We start from the raw sequence: 27,500 nt of genomic DNA, 5'->3' as shown, positions 1-27,500 counted from the left end.
ATATATTTATATACTTACCCTCCGTTGTTTATTGTACTGTTCCTATATATATTTGTTTTCGGGAATGTTATGAAATACATGAAAGTACAAAGAAAGACTCAAACACTGACATGAATAAAGATAATACTACTTTCGAATAGTTACAATGTATGAGAACGTGATAGGGGAAATATACGTGAAAAACAAAGAGATAATGACGACGTGATAAAATGAGAGCAGAATTATAGAATATAACCTTTGAGGAACAAAGCTATCAAGTGCACATGACACACACTCCAATGCTATGTATTAGAAATGATTATTGTATAATACAGAGACTCGATTCTTCTATCTGAAGGCTTTTATCTGTAATTGCTGGCAAGATTGTGAGGATATGAGTGTAAATCTTCCTCCTTTTTTGGATGTATATACGTACACATCTGCAACGTTTCACAGTATGATATATGCGTGTGTAATATTGCTAAGGTATTTCTAAGAAGTTCTTGGCAGTTATTATATGGTTCTCTGAAGACTATTATTATATTATATATTGCAAAGTAAGAAAAAGAAGAAAAAAACATTCTGCTAGGACACATAGGCAATCATTCATATACAAATGAGATTGTCTTGACCAGAACAAAATCTGTGGATGCGTTTAGGAGAAAATGGTACGCTGGAACTAGGTATTTTCAAACAATGTATATAATTGCAACTGAAGTGCATTGGAGTCCATCATTTACCGAACCACTTACAATTATGGAACGCCTGAGTTTAACTTCTTGCTCTAGATTCACTAACTGTCAAAACCTGAGATAATTGGGTGAACGTCTTGTTAGCGTGCGGAGTCTAAATTTACCACTGAAATGAACCAACAACAGGAATAATAATAACAATAATTTGTATTAAAGGCACATATTTTGGAGGAGGAGTGGCTTGTCGATTACATCGACCTCGGTGTTTAACTTAATTTTCGGCCGGAAAAGGATAAAAATGCAAAAGGGACATCGGCGGAATTTGAACTCAGAACAAAGATGGACGAAATGCCGCTAAGCATTTTGCGTGGCGTGTTAACAATTCTGCCAGTTCGCCGAATTAACAATCATAATAATAATAATATTACTGAAGCAGGAAACTGAAATATGATTATAGATGAGGAAAGAAACAAACGCGGTCAAATCACAGACATATGATAACAGAGTGTATACCAAAAAGGTTGAGAAATATTGGTACCTAGAAATATTGGTACCTGAAGCGGTTTTGGCGACGAAGGAAACAATTATTCCTGTGGTGATTAGTGCAGTTGTCGCAACACCCAAACACCTACCAAGGAGACAGAATGATATTGGAATTGTCACTGGCGTTGTGGAACTGCAGAATCCTAAGATAGATTCCTGAGATTTGAAGAGACTTCTTCACACTAAACCTCAAGATAACGTCCCTGTAAATTAAGTTAAAATGAAATGATAAAAAAATAGGGTAACTTGAATACAGGCATGACAACGTACTGTGATATGTTTAAGTATGTAATATATTGAAAAGTTAAAAAATTATCCGATCACTGCAAAAAATCATGCTCTTAACGGTATACAAGTAGCAAGCGATCGGGAAAAAATAAATCATCAAAGAATAAGCAAAATGGATGACATGATTAAATATATTGCTGTGATGTCAGTAGACAGTATCTCGCCAGCAAAAACCATTTAAACTGTTATATCTGAGTTGTAATGATGAATCGAGCTATCTAAGGATAATTATGAAATAATATATATATATATATATATATATATATATATATATATATATATATATATATATATATATATTGCGTATATTTATTATATCATATATTATTTCATATATATATATCATATATTATAGTACATAATTGCCCTCTTATCTTCGGCAATAAGGCTGTCATTTTCTTTAATTGCATGTCAACTTGATTCTTGAGATAATTTCTCCTTCTCAAGTGGAGATGATCTTACTTCCTGTGGAGGCGGAGTTATTTCAATGACTCATGAATTTATGCTGTATGGTATTTGCCATACTTGTATTTCTCTGTGTGCATGTGTGTATGTTGTGTATGTGCGTGTATATATATATATATATATATATATATATATATATATATATATGCGTCCACTTAATTATCAGGGTAGTATCCTCTTCAAACCAATTAAAACATTTTTGTTTCTTTCAGAACCCACAATGTCAGATCAAACATTACCGCGAGATTAACATTGTAATCGCTTAGAACACAGTTATTTAGAAATTAGCATTTATTTAAATGTTGCAAAATTTTTTGCACGCATATTTCGAATGGATTAGTAGCCGTTGATGCTAATCTATGACCTATTTTAAAGAGAAGAAATACTCTCCATGTTCGAAAATTGTAAGGGCGCTGAAATTCATTCAACGGGTGCAAAACACTGGTGGTGGTGATCTCTGAAAACTAATTAGCTCCATCGCCTGAGAACTTGTCTGATTGGACTACCACCACTGTGTTGCATAAGGACCTTTGATATAAGTCGCATATACTGAAGACAAATCAATTCATGTGTGAATCTGTTATATACGTGTCAAGAAGTTATTTATCAAATGAAAAAAAAAACTTTCAAGAACATGGTTTTCTTTGGTACTTCTCTAATCACAAAATCTTCGACCGATACTAATAGTCTAACAGAAGAAATAGGTGGTTGTGTGCAGGTTTTTTCATGTCCTCTGAGCAAGGCATGCTAAAGTTTCAGCAACTGTGATAGTGTTAGTTGAAACGAAAATAATATCATACTACTTCACTGCTTTTCACGGTTTTTTTTTAATCAATGCTGCTGGATACGCTTAGGTACTGGACTGGAGACTGAAGGAATCAAGTACGCAGAGGTTTCATATATTATATATATATGAATAAATGGTTTCCAAGGCTGTAGTTCATCAGCATTCTATATAGCAAATCCATCGTTGTATTTAAATATCTCACTTTATGTGTCTCTCTAAACCTCTCTCTCTCTATTTCTCTGTCTCCCAACCTCTTTTCTCACACCCATCTCCCTTTTCCGAATTAAATAACAATCCTTTATCCCTGTAAGAAGAGTAAATACATCATGAAATTAAAGTGCACTTCCAAATAACCGTATCCGAGACTTAATTTCGATCTGCAGTGTAAACCAATTCTTAATCCTTTACTGTATCACAAATCTCACTATATGTGTGTGTGTATGTATCAGTGTATGTGTGCGTATGTGTGTATGTATATATACATGCAATACACATATATGTATACATACATATATACATACACTCACATATTAATGCATACATATATACATATATATATATATATATATAGATAGATAGATAGATAGATAGATAGATAGATAGATAGATAGATAGAGAGATAGAGAGATAGAAAGAGAGATAGATAGATCGATAGATAGATAGATAAATAGATATATAGGTAGATAGATAGATAGATAGATAGATAGATAGATAGATAGTGCGTATATAAATGTGCATAAATCTGAACATCTCATTAAAGGGTTCACTCTACTTACGGGGCAATTTATTATAGTCTTGTGTAGCTTCTGGAGTTGTCGCTCTTGCTGTCGACGCAGCTTTGTCTGAAAGATAATAACACATTAGCTCCTACTAAACCGAAGTGTAAGTAATAACGTTATAAATGACGGTGTGGCAACGCATTAAATCGACACTAACACATAATTTTCTATAAATCGTGAATGCATATCATTAATAATAAGCGGAAGCCAAGAAATGAGACTAAGATGAGACTAGTTGGGTTATTTAAATCGGTCGCCTACATTACCGAATATAAATTTTCCATTAGATATCAACGTAAGGGCTTTGAAAGTGCAGCGTGCGGATCTCTGGAACATCTTTAATTACACATCTCAGTAAAGAGTAACATGTGTTAAAGAGCGCTGAATGACGTCTGATTTGTTTTCTCAAGTTAATATATAACGCAAACTGCTCATTACTGGTTGAAAATGATAGGTGGCTATATTGTTCAATATAGCCTGAAGGAAGATATATATATATATATATATATATATATTTAATATATATATATATATATATATATATAAATCTATATATTATATATACATATAGATGTATAATATATATACATCTATATATATATATATATATATATATATATATATATCGATACATATATATATATATGTATATAAAAAAAGAGTATATATATATATTATATTAAATATATGAATATATATATATACTATATACATCTATATATATATATACATATATGTAAATATATTTATATATATATACATATAGATATATATAAATATATTTATATATATATATAAATGTATTTATATATATATGTATATACATATATAAAATATATTATCTATCTATATAAAATGTATTTATATATATTATGTTTATACATATATATAAATATTTATATATATATATAACATGTATTTATATATATATGTATATTTATATTTTATTCTATTCCTGAGCGCCATACTAATACAATTGTTAGTTGGTTTTCCACCTGCCTTCGTCTTTTGTTTATTTTCATAAGCTTCCCGTTCTTATATGTTAACATAATATAATAATATTTTTACATTATATTTTTTTATTATCTTTTTTATTTATTTATTTTATATTTTTATATATATGTATATATATATATCATATATATATATATAATGTATATAGATATATATATAATATATAGATATAATAAATATAGTATATATATATCTATATATATATATATATATATATATATATATATATATATATATATATATATATTTATATAGATTATATATATATTATTTACTATATATATATATATATATATATATATATATATCTATATATATATATAATATATATATATATATTTATATATATGTATGTACATATAGATATATATGTATATATCGCACAGACCGAAATAAGGGAGGGGGACAGCCATCTTTATCCATGACTCCTTTTCATTTGATGCCAAGGACATATTTTCCAATGGCTATTGTGAATCTGTATCATTATTCAGCAAGGCCAAGGACATAATCATTGTTGGTCTTTACAGGCCTCCCCAAGCACCTCTAATGTGCTTTGAAGAGTGCCTTAGCAAAGTCAAGTCCTTCTTTCGGAAGTACAACTCCGGAAACATACTAGTGATGGGTGATTTTAACCTCCCTCATGTGAACTGGCCCACAAATACTCTGAAGTTAGGCAAATGCTCTACATCAGATAGAGCAGTAGCAGAACTGCTCTTTAATCTAATGGATGAATTCTTCCTGACTCAGCTAGTGCTCGAACCAACGAGACAGAATAAAACGATCTTCGTTCACAGTATTTCAGTTGAAAAAACTCTCCTCTCAGACCACGACATGGTACTCTGCAATTTGAATTCCCCACATATAAAAACCAAACCAGCCAATCACACTCCATGGCACTCATTTGAAAACATAACATTCAACAACAATGAAAAGGCTAGAGCTGGAAAAACTTCATCTGCAGGCCGACATGAAAACCTCCATTGAAAATCAACGAGCTGTGGAGAAACAGTGGGTAATCAAAAACGTCAAACAGAACCCAAAGGTGTTCTATTCTTATGCAAATAAGCATAGAACCACTGTCTCACCCATTGGGCCATTGATTAATGATAACGGCATTCCCCAACACGATGCTAAAGAAATGGCAGAAATACTGCAGAAACAATACTGCTCTGTCTTTAGTGTTCCCACTGATACTGATATTGACGTAAGAGAAGCGAATGAAGTTGATTCCCAACATAAAATCTCAGACATAACCTTCACTCCCACTGACATCATAGCAGCAATAAATGAGGTCAAATACTACTCTGCTGTAGGCCCTGATAGATTCCCCGCTAGTCTCCTGAAGGAATGTAGACACCAACTTGCAGTCCCTCTGACCAACCTCTGGAGAAATTCGTTAGATGCAGGTTATATACCAAAACAGTTTCTATCCCAGTCAGTCATCCCGGTTTTCAAACAGGGAAACAGATACCTCGCACTCAACTATCGCCCAATCTCACTCACCTCCCACATCATTAAAGTGTTTGAAAGAGTGTTAAGATCAGGGATAGCTGACTTCCTGGAGACCCAGAAACTCCTAAATGCAAATCATCATGGCTTTCGCTGTGGCAGGGACTGTCTAACACAGCTCTTACACCACATTGAAGATATACTCAAAGCCTTGGGAACAGGTTCGAACTCTGATGTCATATATCTTGACTTCAGTAAAGCGTTCGTTAGGGTAGACCATAATAACCTACTCTCAAAATTGGCAAATGTTGGAATCCGTGGAAAGGTTCTACACTGGATTAAGTATTTCCTGACGAATAGAACACAACATGTTGTAGTTGATGGAGTCCACTCAAGCCCAGCAAAAGTCACCAGCGGTGTCCACCGGGTGATTGTCTTGGGCCCGCTACTCTTTATAATTTACATAAACGACCTTTCCAGTGTCGTACATTACTGCAAAGTGAAAATATTTGCTGATGACACTAAGCTCCAGCAAATCGTCAATGAAGAAGCAGACCGAACTCAACTCTAGTCTGATCTATATGCTGTGAGTCAACTGGCAGACAGAAACAAAATGCAACTGAACGAGGGAAAATTTGAGCTGATGCATTTTGGAAGAAACTCCTCACTAAAACAGCCATACTCTCTTCCTTCAGGGGAACCGCTCACAGCCTCTAATAATGTCAGAGACCTGGGTGTAATTGTTGATGAGGATCTCAGTTGGTGTGCACACATCAACAAGGTCAATATAGCTCGTAGGATGAGTTCCTGGATCTTAAGAACTTTCCGGTCCAGAGAACAAGGTGTCACCATACCACTTTTCTCCTCCTTTGTACGGCCACACCTCGAATACTGCTGCCCACTGTGGTCTCCTCACACAAGACAAAACATCTCCAGAATTGAGTCACCCCAGAGGGCACTCACTAAACGCATTGAAGGCATGGCTGCTCTCGATTATTGGGATCGCCTTTTAAGGGATCGCCTTGAAACTTTACTCCCTCCAGCGTCGCCGTGAGCGGTACATCATTTGTACGATGTGGAGAATATACCGCCAACTTTGCCCAAACGACCTAAACATTAGCTTCAAGGTTCATCCAAGACTTGGACCACGGGCTATACGTCCCCTGCCCAATTCAAGATCACAACATACCTGTACACTGCAACATAATTTCTTTTCCTCAACAGGCCCTGCCCTATTTAACATTGTCCCGAGAGAGATCAAAAAGGAAAAGGATCCCATCAACTTTAAACAGAGTCTGGATAGATTCCTTCAAAGAATACCAGATAAGCCACCCATAATTGGATACAACTCACCCAACAAGAACTCACTACTTGAACAAAACTTGACTTAAACAAAACTTGACTTAAACAGCATTCGAATAATCCTATCAGGTGGTGCTATTAAGTTAGACATGGCCTGGACCAATCTTTGGTCGAAACATATCTAAGTTTATCTAAGTTTATTTATATATATATATATATATATATATATATATATATATACATATATACATATATATATAAATATATAAATTCCTAAACAAGTCTATGACAGCCGCTGAACTTCAGATCCGAAATATATACATACATACATTCAGTCACACAAATACGCGCGCACACACACATACACACACGCAAACGCACACACACACACACACACACAATCACACACACACCACACACACACACACACACACCACACACACCACATATATATTATATATATATATATATATATATATATATATATATAAATAAGTGAAAGAATGGAGTCGAACGACGATTTTAACAAAATTCTTTTATTCTCGGAATTTTGTTAAAATCGTCGTTCGACTCCATTTCTTTCACTTATTTATAGTTAAAAAAAAACACACAAATTTCCACACGAAAGCATGTAACTTCAACCGTGTTTTCTGACGTGAATTTGCTACCCGGGTATCGGTTAACCGAATTGTCCATACTAGGATAATTCATTAACCTACTTATATATATATATATATATATATATATATAGATAAACACACACATCACATATATAGATAACACATACACCACAATATATGTACTTTGTTTGTTCACGGTAGGCTGCGATTTGACATGGTGGAGATGGCCCTCCAAAAGCATCGGGGATGGGGTAAAATATCTAAACTTTGAATTTATGTATTTTACCACCCTGTAAAGATCGATACGTGTTAAAAGATCGATATCCTTTTCTGATGATGGGACTCGGCGTGAGTTGGCTCGCTTGTCTATGACGCACACAGACAAGTTTCTCTCCGTTTCCGTCTGCTAAATCCACCTTCGAATATTTAATTGGCCCGGGTCTATAGCGGAAGTCATTTATACAAATTGTCACGCAGTGGGACCGAACCCAAGACAACATGGTTGAGAAGCAAACTTCTTACCACACAGCCATGCCTTCCATTTTGACGGTGCTCTAATTGAACTGACTTTTCTAGTTGACTAAAATGCATATATATATATATAACATTAATATATAACATTAATAATATTTTAGCAAAAATCTCTCAGTGGGATTTGTGATACGGTAAAGGAAAATGAAGTGGTTTATTCCGCAGATAGAAATTAAATTTAGGATATGGTTATTTGGAAGTGCACTTTGATGTCTTTATTCTAGTTACACGGACTGAATTTGAATTCGGAGAGAGAGAGAGAGAGAGAGAGAGAGAGAGAGAGAGAGAGAGAGAGAGAGAGAGGCGTTGGGAAATACAGACAGAGAGGGTTGAAGAAAGATTTAAATGTCTTTCAAACGTGTATGCCGTGTCTGCATGGCGTGTAACTATTAGTATCTGTTATGTTAATACTGCGTACATTCAATGATATATATCTTTCACAGGATGGAGTACTTTCTATTTTGTTGATCCTACCTATAACGAAACAGTAAGCTATACATAAAACATAGTGTATATATGTATATATATATATATATATATATATATATACATGTACATATATATACTTGTATATATATATTTGCATTGTATATATATGTATATAGATATATAGATATGTATATATATATGTATATATATTTATATATATATATATATATATTATATATATATATATTTATATATATATATATATATATATATATATATATATATGTATATATATATATGTGTGTATGTATATACACACACACACACACATATATATATATATATTATATATATGAATACAGTAACCTTTGTCGTTTGTTTTTGTTATTGAATAACCTAAAAAAGAAAGGTGGTTCTCGATATAAAAGTATATATCTATGAACCGGGTTAATTGCTTGAAGTTTGCTTTTGACAGACTTATATTTTATGGGAAAAAATGTGATATTGTTTTCACTAATGACCATTAGTTGCGTAAACAAATGGAACTGTTTTTTGTTTCTTTTATCAAACATCAGTAGCTGAAGATAAAATCTTTTTCTATGCTAAACATTTAACTTTTTGACAGCTAATAATGCTTCAGTGTACATTATTTTTCATTATTTTCGATCCAATATTCCTATGTAGATTCGTTAAACTTGGTAATGTAATAAATAACGTTTAATCGTATCTAATTTATGTGCAAAGCCAACAGTTTTTTTAAGAGGAGGGATTGAGTTCATTACATAGACATCAGTATTTGACTGCTTCGTAATTTTATCTACCCCGGGGGGATATTTGAAATGAGAATGTAAACGACCGGAATAAATGCTGCTATTCTTTTTTTCTCCGATGCTCTAACGATGTTGTTAGGTCACCGCCTTAATAAATGTGACTCTTTCTAAATTTTGCAAAAGGACAGCAATTATAAAGTGGGTAGGCAAAAACAATTATATCGCTCGAGGGTCTTTACCTTTTGACCGACAGATTTAAAGAATAATTTTTTGTAACTAAACACTTTCAAAATTCACATACCTGTAGAATGTGTCACATAAATCATCTTTTACTCTTGGCGTTGTTGAGAAAATTCTGTATTTTGAAAGTTATTTTTTGTTAAAGTTGTCGTATTTCGGTAATTCAACCAATCAATGACGTGTATTCAGCTGAATAAAATTACTGCTGTTGTTTTTCAACACCAACTATCGGCTGTGTATATTAGTTACAAAAAATTATTTTTTAAAATCTGTCGGTCAAAAGATAAAAATCCCGCTCGAATACTTGTTTTCGTACTTTTATCGGTCACAAAATAATGAAAGTTAAAGTTGACCTCCGTCAGATTTGAGCTTAAAACGGGACAAGACGGAAGAAATGTCTCTAAGCATTTGTTTTTTCAATGTGTTAATGATACTGTCAGCTGGAAGAATTAATGAATGAGATATAACAAAATCAAAATACTGAAGTTCTGATTTGCTTAAAGATAGCTCTGTTCAATATGATCAAACATTTCAATTTCATACAATCACCTATAACCTATCAAATAAGTTGATTCTATAATGAGATTACATGTCTGACAAATATATAATTTAATCCACTGACAGATTCCCCTATTGAACTTTGAAATGAATTCTTCTAAAGCGCATCTCCAGGTGATATCTGTCAACATAGTGACCTTTTCACATTTCTCAGAAAACACTAATAACATGAATATTCTTTCACACCAGTGCCCTACTTTATCTACAAATATCAAGAAATACTTCCTCTTCGTCCACATTCTATCCATAAAGACAAACCTGTAACAGTTCGCAATGAAAATTTAGTGCACATCAGTCATACGACAACATTGCACATTACATATCTTCCCCAAAAAGTTCATACTTTTATATTTTCAAATATGAAGATGCCTTATCTAAATCAAAATCTCCATAAGCATCAACTTTCTGGTAACACTTCAGCGCCCGCAGAAACCCTTTCTACTGGAGGCACAAGGCCTCAAATTTGTTGGGAGGGTACTAGTCTATTACATCGACTCCAGTGTTTCGCTGGTACTTAATTTATCGACCCCGAAAGAATGAAAGGCAAAGTCGACCTCGGCGGGATTTGAACTCAGAAAATAGCGAAAATTAATATTCTTTTCTACCTAGGTACAAGGGCCGAAATTTTGGGGGAGGAGGCCAGTCGATTAGATCAACTCCACTACGTAACTGGTACTTAATTTATCGACCCCGAAAGGATGAAAGCCAAATACGACCTCGGTGGAATTTGAACTCAAAACACAAAGACAGAAGAAATACCTATTTCTTATTTCTTTACTACCCACAAGGGGCTAAACACAGAGAGGACAAACAAACGAGGATAGACAAACGGATTAATTCGATTATATCGATCCAGTACGTAACTGGTACTTATTGAATCGACCCCGAAAGGATGAAAGGCAAAGTCGAACTCGGCGGAATTTGAACTCAGAACCTAACGGCAGCCGAAATACCCCTAAGAATTTCGCCCGGCATACTAACCTCTCCGCGCCTTTCAACTCCCGCAGAAATCAATTCACAAATACCGTATCATAAGTTCTATATCACGAAGGTCGTATAACAAAAGATGCATCATAAACAACTATATTAGGCACTATTAGACCAAGCCATAATACTTGAATTCATATACTGCCTGCTAGCTAAAATCATTGCGCCTACAGCATCTCTGTCTACATCTGTATATACATGAATGAATATGCATCTGAATCATAACCACATTCTATTGTCATTCCTCTGTATAGTCCCCATTGGTTACTATATTAAAAACTAGTTTAGTATGAGTTAACTTTAGCATATTTAATGTACTTAGGTCTAAAACACTAGATAGAAATAATTATGCTGTGTGAAAAATTAAATATTAGGCAATGACTATTATTCCTTTTTACTCTAGGCACAAGGCCTGAAATTTTCGGAGAGGGGGGGCAGTCGATTCGATCTACCCTAGTACGCAAGTGGTACTTAATTTATCGACCCCTGAAAGGATGAAAAGCAAAGTCGACTTCGGCGAAAATTGAATTCAGATCGTAAAGACAGACGAAATATCGCTAAGCATTTTGCCTGACGTGCTAAGATTCTTATTTCTTTATTGCTCACAAGGGGTAAACACAGAAGGGACGAACAAGGACAGACAAACGGATTAAGTCGATTATATCGACCCCAGTGCGTAACTGGTACTTAATTTATCGACACCGAAAGGATGAAAGGCAAAGTCAACCTCGGTGGAATTTGAACTCAGAACGTAACGGCAGACGAAATACTGCTAAGAATTTCACCCGGGGTGCTAACGTTTCTGCCAGCTTGCCACCTTAGGCGATGACTAATATGGTTCGAGCTATGTTGGCCAATACAGCATGATTACGAACACACGTTTCAGTTTTATTATTACCTGATTGGGAATCCGAAGTAATGATAAAATTGCCACTACGTAGAGGAGTGAACTCTACAGTGGCTAGCATAAAAAGAAAATTAACCTTTTAGAAAATAAATAAAGCTGTAAAAGGGGGCTTTAAAACAGAAAGTTGATATACAGTGTTGACTAAAGGTTACTGAACAGTAAATCAGAATTTTACGAATACTTAATATTCAATTTTATTTATTCATTCCAATGAAAGTTTGATAATTGAATGCTGTGAGTTAAAATCACCTGTCTATTTATTAGCAAAGTTTCATATATTTTTTTTTTTGTTCTAATCTTGGAATTAGATGGGTTTTGATTTACTGTCAGGTGACTTTTGTCCAACCTTGTATATGTAAATTCATATTCCCACACTTAACTAACTGGTAAGAGTCATTATCAAACAATATGCAGCAAAAATATTGTATATCATGTAAAAGATACATGATATATATTCAATGTATTCTCATGAAATTCAAGAAATTGTCAAAGAATTGTAAGGTTCAAATGTGAAGGCACCATACCTGTTGAATGAAAGAATTCACTTCTTTAAAAGAGCCAATAGCTTTGAATAGGTCTGGTCTGTCTGAGTGGTCCATAGCTGTATGCGTCAGCAAAGCGGTCAGTAAATACACGTATTCTTCAATACGTTCCATCGGCGTTAGTAGAATTTCCTGAATGCTGAAAATTTAAACTTATTCTTTAAGGAACTGATTTGTCACAATGATATAATACCACTAAGTTATAAGAAAAAATATACAGTCATTTGAATTGCTTTCCATGATTTATAATAATTGTATAATTCATCAAATCTACAGAAATAAAATCTACAGAAATAAAAGTTGTACCTGGTACTATCAGGTCATCCCATAAATAATGTCTGGATTTTAAATAAGGAAAACAAGTGATCAAATCTTACATTTTAATGAATCTTAATCGTCAATATAGTTTCCATGATTATCTATGGGGTCTTTCCATCTACTCGTAAGATTTTTAATCCCATTAGTGAAAAGCTCTTTCAATTTCGAAGAGAAGAAGTCTGAAAGTTCGGTTTCGACTTCCTAAGTTATTTCGTGAGTTAATCCCTCCAAATGATTCTGTAAACCACAGGACAAATAGTAATCTGAAGGATCGAGGTCTGGAGGATGAGGTGGATGAGAAATTTCCTCCCAGCGAAGTTCCTCGATCTTCTGTAAAGGGATCTTTGCAGTGTGAGGTCTTGCATTGTCCTGATGAAACAATCACTTTCGATTCACTAAAGCAGCCATTTTTTTCTTCAAACGCTCTAATTGCCGAGAGTGTTCAAACGATGTAATTGCTGACAGTAGACCTGAGCATTGATTGTTTCATTAATTAATGGCAATTCAAAGTGGATGACTCCTTTACAATCCTACCAAACAAAAAGGAGAACCTTCTTCGCATGGAGTTTCCTTTTCTGTTGTGGCTGGGTCTTTTCCCCTTCGCTAAACCAATGTCTACAACGCTTAACATTTTGATAGAAGAGACATTTTCAATCACAGGTCACCAGTCTGTCCAAAAAGGTCGAGATATGTTCACAAAAGAGGAAGAGAAGAGCAGATATCCACGCGCATATGCAGCTAGCATGAAACAAATCATGAGTAACACAATTTCCGAGTTTGGGGACCTTTCCAAGCTGTTGAAGATGGCAGTAAACAGTTGTATGGCTTGAACGAAGCTTCCTTGCCAATTCTTCGACTGAAATTGCATGATGAGTTTCAAATTCTGCCAAAGAGAGCGTGTCATAAAACTCAATTGGACGTCTTGTTCGAGCCTCATCTTCAAGGTTGAAATCACCACTTCTGAATTTTGCAAACCATCTTCTGCAAGATTTCGTTCAGGCACTCTTCTTCATAAACTCAGTGAATATTTCGAGTCCCTTAAGCTGCAAGGTTTGCTTTTTTTTTAACTCATAAAGCATTATGTGCTTCAAATGCTGTTTAAACACATTCATGTTTGAAGAGTTACAATTAGTGTAATTTCAATTAGATTACCCTGCAAAATGAAATTTGATTAGTTTAACAATGTCCAAATACATATAAATATTACTTGATACCATTAGACATTCTAAAATACTGTTAAAGCGTTTACAAATTGAAAATATAGAAGTCCGGACATTATTTATGGGATGACCCGATATTTGAACGTTTATAAACTGGACCATATGATTTGCTGCCTTTACATTGCAATAAAAACATCGTCTAACTGGGTGAAGCATTTTGTGCCAAGGAATACTTTATTTTATGGATCGAAGAAATATGATAGACAAACATAAACTTGGCGGGAGGGATTTGAACTCGGAATATACAGGGGGTTATAAGAAAAACCACGTAGCATATTTTTCACCAATTTACTTATTCGTTCACTCCAGATCTTAGTATATAAAACTGAAGACACACACACACACACACACAGCTTTTCTAGTTTTCGGCAATGAAATGCTTCAATGCCACGATTCTTATTCAATCAACTTTCGTTAACCAGTTCAAAAGAGTAGACGTATCCTTCTAAAACATTTTTTTTCCTAAATTTCATTAAATTTGTGTGAGTGTATATTTCCAGGCATTAATAAATTCGAAACTAGCTGCAGCTGCTCCTATACTAATATAATTATAGAGATTATAGTAGAACTATAGCTTTGTTTTGTAATATGTTTATAGACTTGATATATGTAATGGAGCAGCTGTGTTTAAATATAGATTTCGATTAAAGCTCGTTATCAAAATTGATCTAGAAAATTCTGAGCCAACTTTAAGCACACCTCTCAAAACTGAATTTAAGATTTACTAGGACTACCTTTTCCTTTATTAATCTATTTTCATCAAAATTAGTACCAGAGCATACTGGATTCAATACGATGGGACATAAATATCTCATAAAACAGCAAATAGTAGAGTTGCTATAAGAGGCTAAATGTCCAGTCAGCTGATTCAAACCATCAGCGTCAAAACAACTACGATGAATCGTCTGATTCTATGGTTATAAACACCACATCTCTTTGTAACATTTGTATGTGTGAGTTTAGTATTCTTTCAAGGTTACCATTTATCTTCTTTAAACTTAATAGTCTGGCACTGGTTCTAAGGAGCAAAAAGCAAGAAGAGGATAATAAGCGGTCTTGGTCAACCACTGCATCCGTCTTCTTACCTGTTCGTCTTGGCCTGGCCTTGCGCCTTATGTTAAGATGCACACAGACGACAGAGGGCAGTTGACGGTGCGCAACACATCTTACCTCCAAACAAAGCCGTTGCGCAAAACAGCAGTCATCCTTAACGATAACTAGATGACCTTAGTCGTTCTTACGAACAAGCATATGGTTAATTGTGGTTAATTATGGTTAATTATGGTTAATTGATATGGTTAATTGTAAAATACGTTATCCCACTGAAAGACGTATTAACTTTCCCAATTGTTATTCTTATACAGATTTCATTCAAATTGGATAAATTTGACGATGTACACCAATTCTTCTCTAAGATAACATTCTTGTACGATAATTTCGAACTGTATAATATTTCTCATGTTTAAATAATCTGGCTATGAATTTCTTTTCCTTAAATAAAGCCTGTGTTTATGTCCATACTATATCTAAATGTTTTTCAAGACAGCAATTAGAGAACTGAAAGTATTCAAAGAAGTCTACGACTACAAAATGGCACGTAATTAGATGTGAAACGTTAAACTGCGCCTGTAAGCAAAGCGGAAGTACCAATTACTGTCTGAAAGAATTTTGAAGAGACTCACTAATACGGGAAATCAAAAGCAAAGCGATTATTTTTTTTTCCTTTTCTATTCTTTAGCTTATCTCTGATTTAATTATCCACCAAATATTGGGTCATCCCATAAATAATGCGATTTTTTTATACGTCTTTTATTTTTCAAAATGAAAATAAACGAAGTTCTTTTTTATCTAAAATACACTCTCCTTCATTTTCAACAATGCTCTTCCATCCATCTGGTAGAGTTGCAGGGGCCCTCTTCCCAAATTCACTTGTCCGTGACAAAATATACTCCTCCAGTACTGTTTTGACCTCGTCTACTGAATTCATATTTTTTCCGTCCAAATCACGATAATCAGATGGGGCAATATCCGGAGAATATGGTGGATGCAGCATCATTTCCCATTCAAACTGCTCCAGCCTTTGGAATATCATCCTCACTGGATGTAGACAAACATTATCCTGATGCAACAACACCTTTCGTCTTGAAACCAAGTACTGAATAAGCCGCTCAAGGTGCTCGCAGTAGTTCTCCTTTCTTATCGTCTGGTTTGGGTTTAAAACTTTCAAAATGATGTAAACCTTTCATATCACGAAAAGAGAGCCAAATTCTCGCCACCATTATTCGGTTCAAAAAAGGTTCATTCATGAGCACACATTCACTCTCTGCGAGCGATTAGACTGGGAAAGTGTGTGTGGAACCCACTGAGCAAATTTGCTGACTTTTCCGATGACACGCAGGTGTTGATTAATGGGTGAATGACCAAGTTCAAGCTTCTCTGTTTGTTCCTCAAAATTTACGAGGATTTTGTTCCACCAGGGTTTGCAGGACTTCCTCGTCGAGCTCTGTATATCTTCCAGGACGAGGCTCGTCTTCTAGGCTGTAGTTTCCGGCACCACCGTTGACATTGGCTTACGCTTATTCTCCAATTCCCATATACTGCATTAATAATCCTCGCACTTTCCGTTGCATTGTTGTCTTTATTGAACTCATAAAGCGAAATATGCCAAATATGCTCCTTTGTCACTTCGATTTTAGCTTTGAAAACTAACTGCTAAAATCGAACTGCACTCTTCAAATCTTGCACTAAGAATAAGTACAAAGTAAAATTACTACCTACTTTCATAACAAGTTGATGTAGGTAAGTTTATCCCGTCCCGCTCCAACTTTTACTTCATCCAGTTGTAAAAACCGTATTATTTATGGGATGACCCAATATTTTACGCGCACGTATAGATACAAACACAAATTCACAAACGAAAGCATACACTTGCGCACACATACTCTCAGACTCACCTACACAAACTCACATACACAAACCCACACACACTCACATACATACAGATATACACACACACGCACATGAGTGTGAGAGAGAAAGAGAGGGAGGGAAAGAGAGGGAAAGAGAGGGAGAAAGAGTATGTGTGTACGTATGCAAAAAGAGTCCTTGAATTTAGTTATCATGTTTTATACCATAAATCTTTATTGCTTTCTTATATTGTGACAAAGAATTGTTGTGTCTTTAGGATGACCGATAGTAGTTAGGGATGCATTGAGAAAATTAAGAGAGATTCTTGGCCCAGACATATCCCTTATCGCTGACGCTCTAACTGATGTTACGATTAAAGATGTAACATATGCATGGTTAGCAACAAATAAACGTGGCTGATTTTGTGGCGTAAAGTGGTCTGTGGACAGAGCTGCGATATTCATGTGGAAGAAAAAGTGTCACAGGATAAGTGCTGACCAAATGAAGAATAAGAAGAAAGTTATGGCCTCGTTTATATCTCCTAATCTTTGTGCCAATTCAGATGCTGCTTTTGGGTTCGCAGGCTGGTTTAACGCAAATTTGACAAGGAATGTAAAAGAAGTTTGGCGTTTTCAGAGAGTTCTGAAAGTTTCATCAATGAAAGTTGCCTAAATACAAAGGTAAAGACCCTCTTCGGTCATGAATGACAATGAGATTGCACCTAGAATGTTACCTTCCAAGGCACAAGTCCGAGCAAGGTTGTTTTATGGAAGAGCAGCAGTCGCCCATTCTTACCAGACTCCTATCTTACCAGACGCCGCCGATGTTATCCAAGGTAAAGGCTGATACAGATTGGCATCAGTGACTTCGCAACTCATTTCTACGGCTGAGTGAACTGGAACAACCTGAAATAAAGTGTCTTGCTGAAGAACACAACATACTGCATGGTCTGGGGAATGAACACACTACTTCATGATTGTGAGCTTGACGCTCTAACCACTGAGTCATGCGCCTTTACGGCCTAAATATATTACATATAATAAATAAATAAATGCGCCCTTTTAAAGTCTCGCCAGGCTCATGGGCCCGTTTTCTCGGTTTCTATGGCGTATGTATTCCATCGCAGCGTTACTCATTTTTGCCAGCTGAGTGGACTGGAACAACGTGAACTGAAATGTTTTACTCAAGAACACAACGCGTCGCCCGGTCCAGGAATCGAAACCACAATCTTACGATCATGGTGCTGACACCCTAACCACTAAGCCACGCGCCTCCACAAATATATTACATATTTAACCTATTTCGACACTCGATTAGTCTTTACAGGTGAATGCAATTCTGATCGTTTAATGAAATTATATAACCAAATATATGTCTGACCGTTTTTGAGGAAGCATGTAGCAATCGGGATGTGATTCTGGGAACAGATTTTCAGAAGGTTCATACTTCTGTTATAATTATATACGCGGAAAATTAGCGCGAGTTCAAGATTTCAAATTTTTTGCCATATTCTCTATGCAGTATGTTAAAGTGTAGTGAAATTGTTATTCGATAACAGGATAAATGATGCGAAGCATATAGTTACTAAATTCAGTAAGTTCAGTTCCTCTTATCAAAATTTCATGTCTCAAAATACTAGGGATAACATGCAGCATCTTAACAGTAATAATATGCATGGAATACAGAGTTAGGAAATCCAAGGAAGTTGGTGTACAGAGATGAAAATCGCAAAGGATTCGGCAGCAACTGTGACAGGAGTGAGAGGTATGAGAAGTCACCGACGATGCTTTCGGAAAGGAAAGAGAGCATAGGGGAAACGTGGCCCCCAAAGTTGCTGGCGGTTTGAGAAGTTCGATGAGTAATAGTGGCTGCAGATGAATGAAGGAGAAATGAAGGAGTGAAATTTTCAGCTGGAATAACAGAAAGTCGTTATTTCTAATATACAGGTGAGAAAGGTGGAAGAGAGAGAGAGGGGGGATGAGGGAGAGAGAAAGAGACACAGACAGACAGACATAAGGCATAGATCGATATAATAAATCTACGCTCACGCAGACACCGCCTTCACGAATGAAATTGGAGTAGATAACGTAACCGGGACAGCGGAAATTACTTGAGAAAATTGTCTCAGAAAAAAGAAGTTATGTCATTTGTGAATAAGAGATGATGTGTGGGTTCTTGATCGCAGATAATTCCTTAAATGTTTTAGGCCGTTGTTAGGCTTAGTGACGACGACGACGACGATGACGACGACGATGATGATTATGATGATGATGATGATGGTGGTGGTGGTGGTGGTGGTGCTGGTGGTGCTGGTGCTGGTGGTGGTGGTGGTGGTGGTGGTGATGATGACGATGACGACGACGACGATGATGGCGGCGGCGACGGCACGAAGACGACAACGCTCTGGTAATAGTAATAGTTATTGTGATTTCTGATGCCATGACAACTCTATAGTGTTTTGTCAATGAGTGAATCAGCTACAATATTTGACTGGTGGTTACTTTATCGACGAACGAATAGAATGGTCCTCCACTTCAGTACAATTTCAACGTAGATCGCAATGGTTCACGAACATTTGGGCCAAAGTCTTACTCGCTCTACTCTCCACCACCCTAATAGAACTTCCGAAGAATCTAACAGAAGCATAATGCCACAAATTGAACCGACTGCATTACTTGATTGTTACACATTCCTTAAAACGCCGAAGCATTAACGTTAAGACAAACGCCAACGGAATTTGAAATCTAAACGTTACTGGTGTTCAACCGGTTACGACGGCAAGCGTTCCAGTTGATCCGATCAACGGAAGAGCCTGCTGGTAAATTAACGGGCAAGTGGCTGAGCATTCCACAGGCACTCGTGAAAGAAAAAGGAGCACAGGGTAAGTGCAGACCAAATGAAGAATAAGAAAAAAGTTGTAGCATCGATTATATCTCTTAATCTTTGTGCCACTTCAACTACTTATTTTGGGTTCTCAGGCTGGTATAATGCAAATCTTACAGGCAATGTAAATGAAGGTTTGCGAGTTCTGAAATTTTTATTGACAGTAAAATTACCTAAATACAAAGGTGAAGACCCCCTTCGGTTAATGAATGATTATGTGATTGCACCTAGAATGTTAGTCTCCGAGGCTCAAGTCTGTGCAAGGTTATTTATGGAAGACCGGTAATCACTCAGGCATTCGTGTTTCACCTCTCCACCGATGAAGACACATTAACTAAAGAATGTGACAATGCTAGCCCATTGAAATACGGGGCACGTACTCCTCATTTTTTTTTCCCAGCTGAGCGGTCAGGATCAACGTGAAAAAAATGTCTTACTGAACGACAAAACGCGCCGCCGGAAATCGAACGCACGACCTTACGATAGTGAACCGAATATTAGAATCAGTCAGTCATGCGCCTTCCTGCTAAACGTAAAGAAATATAAAAATATCTGAAGGAAGGTAAAAAAAATAAATTAAAACAATAGTGATCCCTTACGTAGGTAGAAAGGCAAACGTTTGAGCTGGGGAGTTTAGCCGGTGAAAATTCACTCTCGTTCTTTTTGGTGATTTATTTAATAGATAATGAAAGGCAAATTTTACCTCGGTGGAATTTGAACTGTTGTCGTTCATTTTTGTCAAATGCTCTAATGATTCTACGACCCCTATTATACTATCAGCAGCGGAGGGGCAATGCAGATGAAAATTTTCAAATGGGATTCCTGCTAGATGCATGTAATAAATATGGATATCATGGGAGATAACAATGAAATTATAAGGCAGAGTTATTTCCCTTGGAAGTCTAACGCTCTAATGTATTATTTTGTATGAAATATATCCATTATGTGTATATTAGTTCAAAAGAAATTATCATTCTATGACTAGATTGGGGATCTCACATAGATTCACGCTCTCTGTTTCCACACTTTCTAATAATAATACGCAGACGGATCTAAACGTGTGACATAATTTTTGTTTCGTGACGTTTTGTGAAGCATTGTTATTGTTGGTTTTCTACGATTTACATACATACGTAAACACACTCAAAGCCACATACGCACACGTGCGCCACATGCATTGCACTCGAGCGCGCGCACGCACACACACACACACTCTCTCTCTTTCCCTCTCCCTCCCCCTCTCTCTCTCTCTCTCGTGTGTGCGTAATATATATATATATATATGTATACAAAATAAGAAAATTGAGGAATAGATTACTTTCAATCATCAACTACTAGATAATACCAATTCATATAATTTATTAAATAATTATTTAATAAATTATATGAATTGGTATTATCTAGTAGTTGATGATTGAAAGTAATCTATTCCTCCATTTTCTTATTTTGTATTATGAATTTGAGGTAAAATATTTTACCTTCGTCCATATAATACAATAAATGAAATAATTGCATTGCAATTCTTAGCATTTATGTATTAGCCTTTCTGGGTACTTTACTGGCAGTATATTGGATAAATGATATCCCATAGTGGGTTACACTCATAACCCCTATCTCACTTAAGATTGTTCACGCTCATATTACACAGACATTTGAATTAATTTTTACAATCCAGCCGTCCTTTCACACAGAATTTCGTCTTTTTCTAAACCATGACCCTTAAGTGACTTTATATATAATGAAACTGTGATTATTTATATAAGGAAAATATATATATATATAAGCCGAAATAATTTGACACATTTTATGGTTTTTATGATTTTTTATGTTACATAATATTATGTTATGTTAAGTTATATTATTCTCATTGTATTTAATGTGATATTGTAATTTACCTTTATGTGTATATATATATATATATACATACGAAGAAACTATATCTCTCAATGCGGAATTTTAGTGGGAGGAGTCTAGTTGATTACATCGACACCAGAGTTCATGTGGTGCTTAATGTATCGACGAAAATGGAGGAAAGTCAAAGTCAACCTCAGTGTAATTCGAACTCAGAACGAAAATCCAGAAGTGCGGTAAACCATTTTGTTCGGCATGCTAACCGCTGTGTCATGTTACTGTCATTGTGATTAAGAACGTTACAATGATGAGAAGAAAGCATTAGCAAAACGGCTAATGTTATTTCAGTCTGTTCCTAGCTAGAAAGGCTAGCGGAATGGCATGCAGCCTTCGCCTTAAATGCCAAATTGGTGATAAAACAATCAATATATTGATGGAAAATATTGTGCATGAGTTGTAGACAAGCTGAACATATATCAGTATGTTGTAATATTTTAGAATATTCACAGAATATTTTAAGAATGTTTTCTTAATTTTTCTACGATAAGATTCCTTCAGTTCCAAAACGGATGCTTTGGGTAAGAGTCTTGTAGTACAGCCTGGGACTGACCAATACCTTGCGAATGAATTTGGTATGTGGTGATTGTATGTAAACCTGTCGGATGCATACACGTACGTATATAAAATGGATCAGAGGTCTTTCCCAAGCCATAGACATATAACGCCAGTTCTTGCATTCTGTTGTGTTTCTATTTTCTACTGGACGAGGCAGAGGCCTGACGCAGGATTAGGCATTTTTGAGTGGATTGAATAAAAGTGAAATGAAATATTTTGCTCAAGAAAACAACAATCGCCCGGTCCAGGGATCGAAACCATAATCTTGCGATTATGAGTGAAACACACTGAGCATAAATCTATGCACCTCTTCACGGACGTACATTCATACATATATAAGCATACATGCGAACGTATGTATATTCACACGCACACGCTTACACAAGCATACATACATATATACATACATACATACATATATATATATATATTATATATATATATATATATATATTATATATATATATATATATATATATATTATATATATATATATATATATGCCGAAATTGCGAGGATGATCCGGTTCTTGATTGAAGATTAAAGACTTCGAATGACCCGTCCGTGTTTTTTGTATCGTCTTCTGGATGTTTTGCGTTCTTGTCCCATTTTGATTTATATATATATATATATATATATATATATATAAAACACAGAGGCAGACAAGCAGAAAGGAAGAAAGACATGTGGAAATATGCAAATTCTGTTATGTATGCTAAACATTGCTAGTTTTGATGTCTTCGTTACTCGATCGATTCAGCAAAAGGTCACCGACAAAATAAGTATAAGATATAAATAAGTACAGGGGTCTATTTGATCGAATATACCTTTTAAAGAGGTGCCTTAGTATGGTTCTTGTGCGCTGGATAAATGCAAATTCTGTTATGTATGCTAATCATTGCTAGTTTTGATGTCTTCGTTACTCGATCGATTCAGCAAAAAGTCACCGACAAAATAAGTATAAGATATAAATAAGTACAGGGGTCTATTTGATCGAATATACCTTTTAAAGAGGTGCCTTAGTATGGTTCTTGTGCGCTGGATAAACCGAAATTTAAAGTGATTGTAAAGATATTCTAGTAATGCGTTCGTTTTATTAACGCACCTCTTTGTTATTATATTTTAATTCAATTTCCTAGATTGTACTAACAATCTTACGTGTTATATTTATAATATGAATTGTTTGTAGAATTGCGAAGTCATAACGAGTATTTTCTTTTTTGGTTTTGCCGAAGATACGTCAGATTTCGCTTCTTGGTTTAAGGTGAATTATGATGCAGAAGGTTTTGGGTTCTTATTTATAGTTGGGTATGGAAATATTTTATTTATCAGATTTCCACGTGGAATATTATTTGTGGGAGGTTTTTAATAAGTTTCCAGTGAGTTGTGGGTCTCGTCACAAATTGGGTTGTTGAGGGTTTTATTTATTGTAGTTTCCATTTTTCATTCGATAGGCCGTTCTTCATGGAAGATTTGGTTACTTGTTCCAGCAGGGATACGTACTACAGAGAGTCGCAGTCGCTTTAGTGGTTTCTATTATTTGATATATAATACGATTAAGGTGACGAACTGGCAGAATCGTTAGAGTGTCGGGAAAATTCTTAGCGTCGGGTATGTCTTTTATCCGTTTCGAGTCGAGAAAATAAGCACCAGTTGTGTACTAGGGGCGAAACCGTTGGCTTTGTACCAAAAGTTGAAACTAATATATGATGCCATTAACAGTGATGAGAGAGCAATATTTTAGCAGGCTGTGTGGTAAGTAGCTTGCTTACCAACCACATGGTTCCGGGTTCAGTCTTGGCAAGTGTCTTAAAATATACCTTCGGGTCGACCAAAGCCTTGTGAGTGGATTTGGTAGACGGAAACTCAAAGAAGCCTGTCGTATATATGTATATATGTGTGTATATGTTTTTGTGTCTGTGTTTGTCCCCCCAACATCGCTTGACAACCAATGGTGCTGTGTTTACGTCCCCGTAACCTAGCGGTTCGGCAATAGAGAACCGGTAGAATAAGTACTAGGCTTACAAAGAATAAATCCTGGGGTCGATTTGCTCGACTAAAGGCGGTGCTCGAGCATGGCCGCAGTCAAATGACTGAAACAAGTAAAAGAGTAACAGAGTAAAAATAGACCAATCAAAACTACGTATTTCGAAGAAGGTGATAGTGATTTGTAACCGATGTGACTTAGTGACCGAAAAAACTTAAATCATGATGCAGGATCCATTGCTGTTAGAATACATTCAATTCTGCAGCACAGTAATTTGTGCCTAGTAAATATCAAACACTTCTAAATGAAAAACATTTTCATTGTTATAAGAAAGATACAGCAAGTGGATATTTAAAAACCTATAACTATCAGTGTAATTGCAGAAAGTCTATATCCTGTTCAATAATCTAAACATCTTAGTAAAAATAATGGTGTTGGTTAAAATAAATACATGATTTTTTAGATTTGGAACAATTAAAATTATTAATTAAAATCACAAGTTCATTTCACTTTATATTTCAAACGTTAGTATTTCAAACGTTAATATCTAAAATTTCAATGTTAATGATATAAACGACTTACTCGTATTAGTGACAACTAATTTCCAACAACCTAAAACTGTAGTGAAATATTTCAAACGATGAAACCCTTGCGAAAAATATATATATATATATATATATATATATATATATTCAAGGTAGGCTACTCTTAGTACGTTTCTTTTTTATTTAGAGTTCTCTCCCTTGATTAATCTTTTATTATTAAATCTATGAAGTGCGATTTCAGATGTAAAATCCGAGTCTGCCTGAAACATTCGAGTGAGAATCTGCATGGTCAGACAATGTGCTAGAAATGAAAGTCAAATCTTAAGAAGGATAGAAAAGAGATGGCCACGGCTAGAAAGTTTTTATTCATAAGCAGAAGTGGCTGTGTGGAAAGTAGCTTGCTTACCAACTACATGGTTTCCTTGTTCAGTCCCACTGCGTGGCATATTGGGCAAGTATCTTCTGCTATAGCCTCGGGCCGACCAAAGCCTTGTGAGTGGATTTGGTAGACGGAAACTATAAGAAGCCCGTCGTATATATGTATGTGTGTGTGCGTGTGTGTGTGTGTTTGTCCCCCAACATCGCTTGACAACCGAATGTGGTGTGTTTACGTCTCCGTAACCTAGCGGTTCGGGAAAAAGACCGATAGAATAAGTACTAGGCTTCTTAAGAATAAGACCTGGGGTCGGTTTGCTCGACTAAAGGCGGTGCTCCAGCTTGGCTGCAGTCAAAAGACTGAAACAAATAAAAGAGTAAAAAGAGTAAAAGTGTATTTTTAAATAACCTGAATCGATTTTTAGCCTTTTATGACGAGAAATTTATAGAAGTTAGTTTATTAAATCGCTCCCGGTACTGCATCAATATATCATGATGAGGTGGCTGTAAGTGACTCAATGCATTCCACTAATCTCTTCATTGTCTGACATAACTGTCTGACATAAGTTAGAAATTATAAATGTAATCGATTGGTAGAATCGTCAGTGGTATTTTGCTTCAGGCTTTTGAGTTCTGGGTTCAAATCTCGTCGATGTCAAATTTACCATTCATCCTTTCACGTGTGGGGATCACATAAAGTCTAAGAACGTTTAATATTTGATTGGATGTAATAGACAAACCCATTATCCAAATTTTTCTCTTTGTGTCTCTATATTGGATTCTATTTTCAGTAGAAGGCCACCAATTTTGGGCTCGGAGCATGTCGATTGCTTCAACCCCAATGCTCAACTGGTAATTATTTTATCGACCCAGAAAAGGATGAAAGGCAAAGTTGATCATGCTGGAATTTGAACTCAGAACGTAAAGACAGACGAAATACCGCTAATCATTTTGACCGGCGTACTTACAATTCTGTCAGCTCGCCACCTTATTTCCTATCGCTTTATTAGAAACAGTATATAACTCCAGAGACGATGTAGGCGCGCCTATGTGTGTATTTATATATACGTGTATGCAAGAGAGAGAGAGAGAGAGAGAGAGAGAGAGAGAGAGAGAGAGAGAGAGAGAGAGAGAGAGAGAGAGTATGTGGGGAGTAGAGGCATGTGTTAGGAAATATTATATTTGAGACGTTTTTACTTTTTCTTTTTTTCTTTGGTAATGAATCTGGAACTCAGTTAAAATTTAGGGGTTAGAATAGCTTGCATCGTTACACGTAACAATTGGTTTCCTTTACTGACCCCAATGACAAGTCAATTTCCACGCGTATTTTTTCTGCTCATTTGCATCGGCTTAGGAGAGAATACAGATAAACGGCAAGAAGACACTACGCCTCTGTAATCTATTTATTTATCAAAAATATTTGCAACGAGCAGGCTTCTCAGAAGGCAACTCCAAAAACCCGTTGTACATAATGTTGTAGACCTGTAGGACAAATCAGGCGTTACTCAACGATTACAATGTCGAAAAAGTCAGGATTGATCTAATGCAAAATACAGTTTCAAATATAGGTAAAAGCTGTATATTAAAGAGACGGTTTAAATCATCGACTAGCTGCTTCAGTACATAACATGATTGGCAATAATTCTAGGGGCAGATGCATCTGCGTAGTTTTGCGAACACGGGGTTTCGAACTCACCTTGGGCAAGTGACTTATCTCATATATATATATATATATAACAAAGTGGAATTGTAAGGTACCACACGAGTGGAATTATATATAAAAGAAGGTTTGAAAATGCAATTTTAAAAGATGTTTATTCACTTGACCAGTTTCACTTTTTTAGAAAAAGATTGTCAAAAGTAACATGTAAAAGCTTTGCTGTGTTAGGTACTGGTTGTCACAAAATATTACAATAT

At 35.5% G+C, this 27,500-nt stretch overlaps 1 protein-coding gene across 1 annotated transcript in view; it reads right to left on the bottom strand.

Moving 5' to 3' along the window:
* Positions 1 to 27,500, bottom strand: part of LOC115220594 (epithelial cell-transforming sequence 2 oncogene-like) — a 140,850-nt gene that overhangs the window by 30,097 nt on the left and 83,253 nt on the right. Inside the window, exons 22-23 of the mRNA XM_036509887.1 lie at positions 12,865 to 13,021; positions 3,531 to 3,596 (exon numbers count right to left, since the gene is read on the bottom strand). Coding sequence (XP_036365780.1) covers positions 3,531 to 3,596; positions 12,865 to 13,021 — 223 coding nt within the window. The remainder of the gene's footprint in view (positions 1 to 3,530; positions 3,597 to 12,864; positions 13,022 to 27,500) is intronic.

This window comes from Octopus sinensis, linkage group LG16 (genome assembly GCF_006345805.1).
Source record: "Octopus sinensis linkage group LG16, ASM634580v1, whole genome shotgun sequence".
Lineage (NCBI taxonomy): Eukaryota > Metazoa > Mollusca > Cephalopoda > Octopoda > Octopodidae > Octopus > Octopus sinensis.
This window is presented reverse-complemented; position numbering and strand designations above follow the sequence as displayed.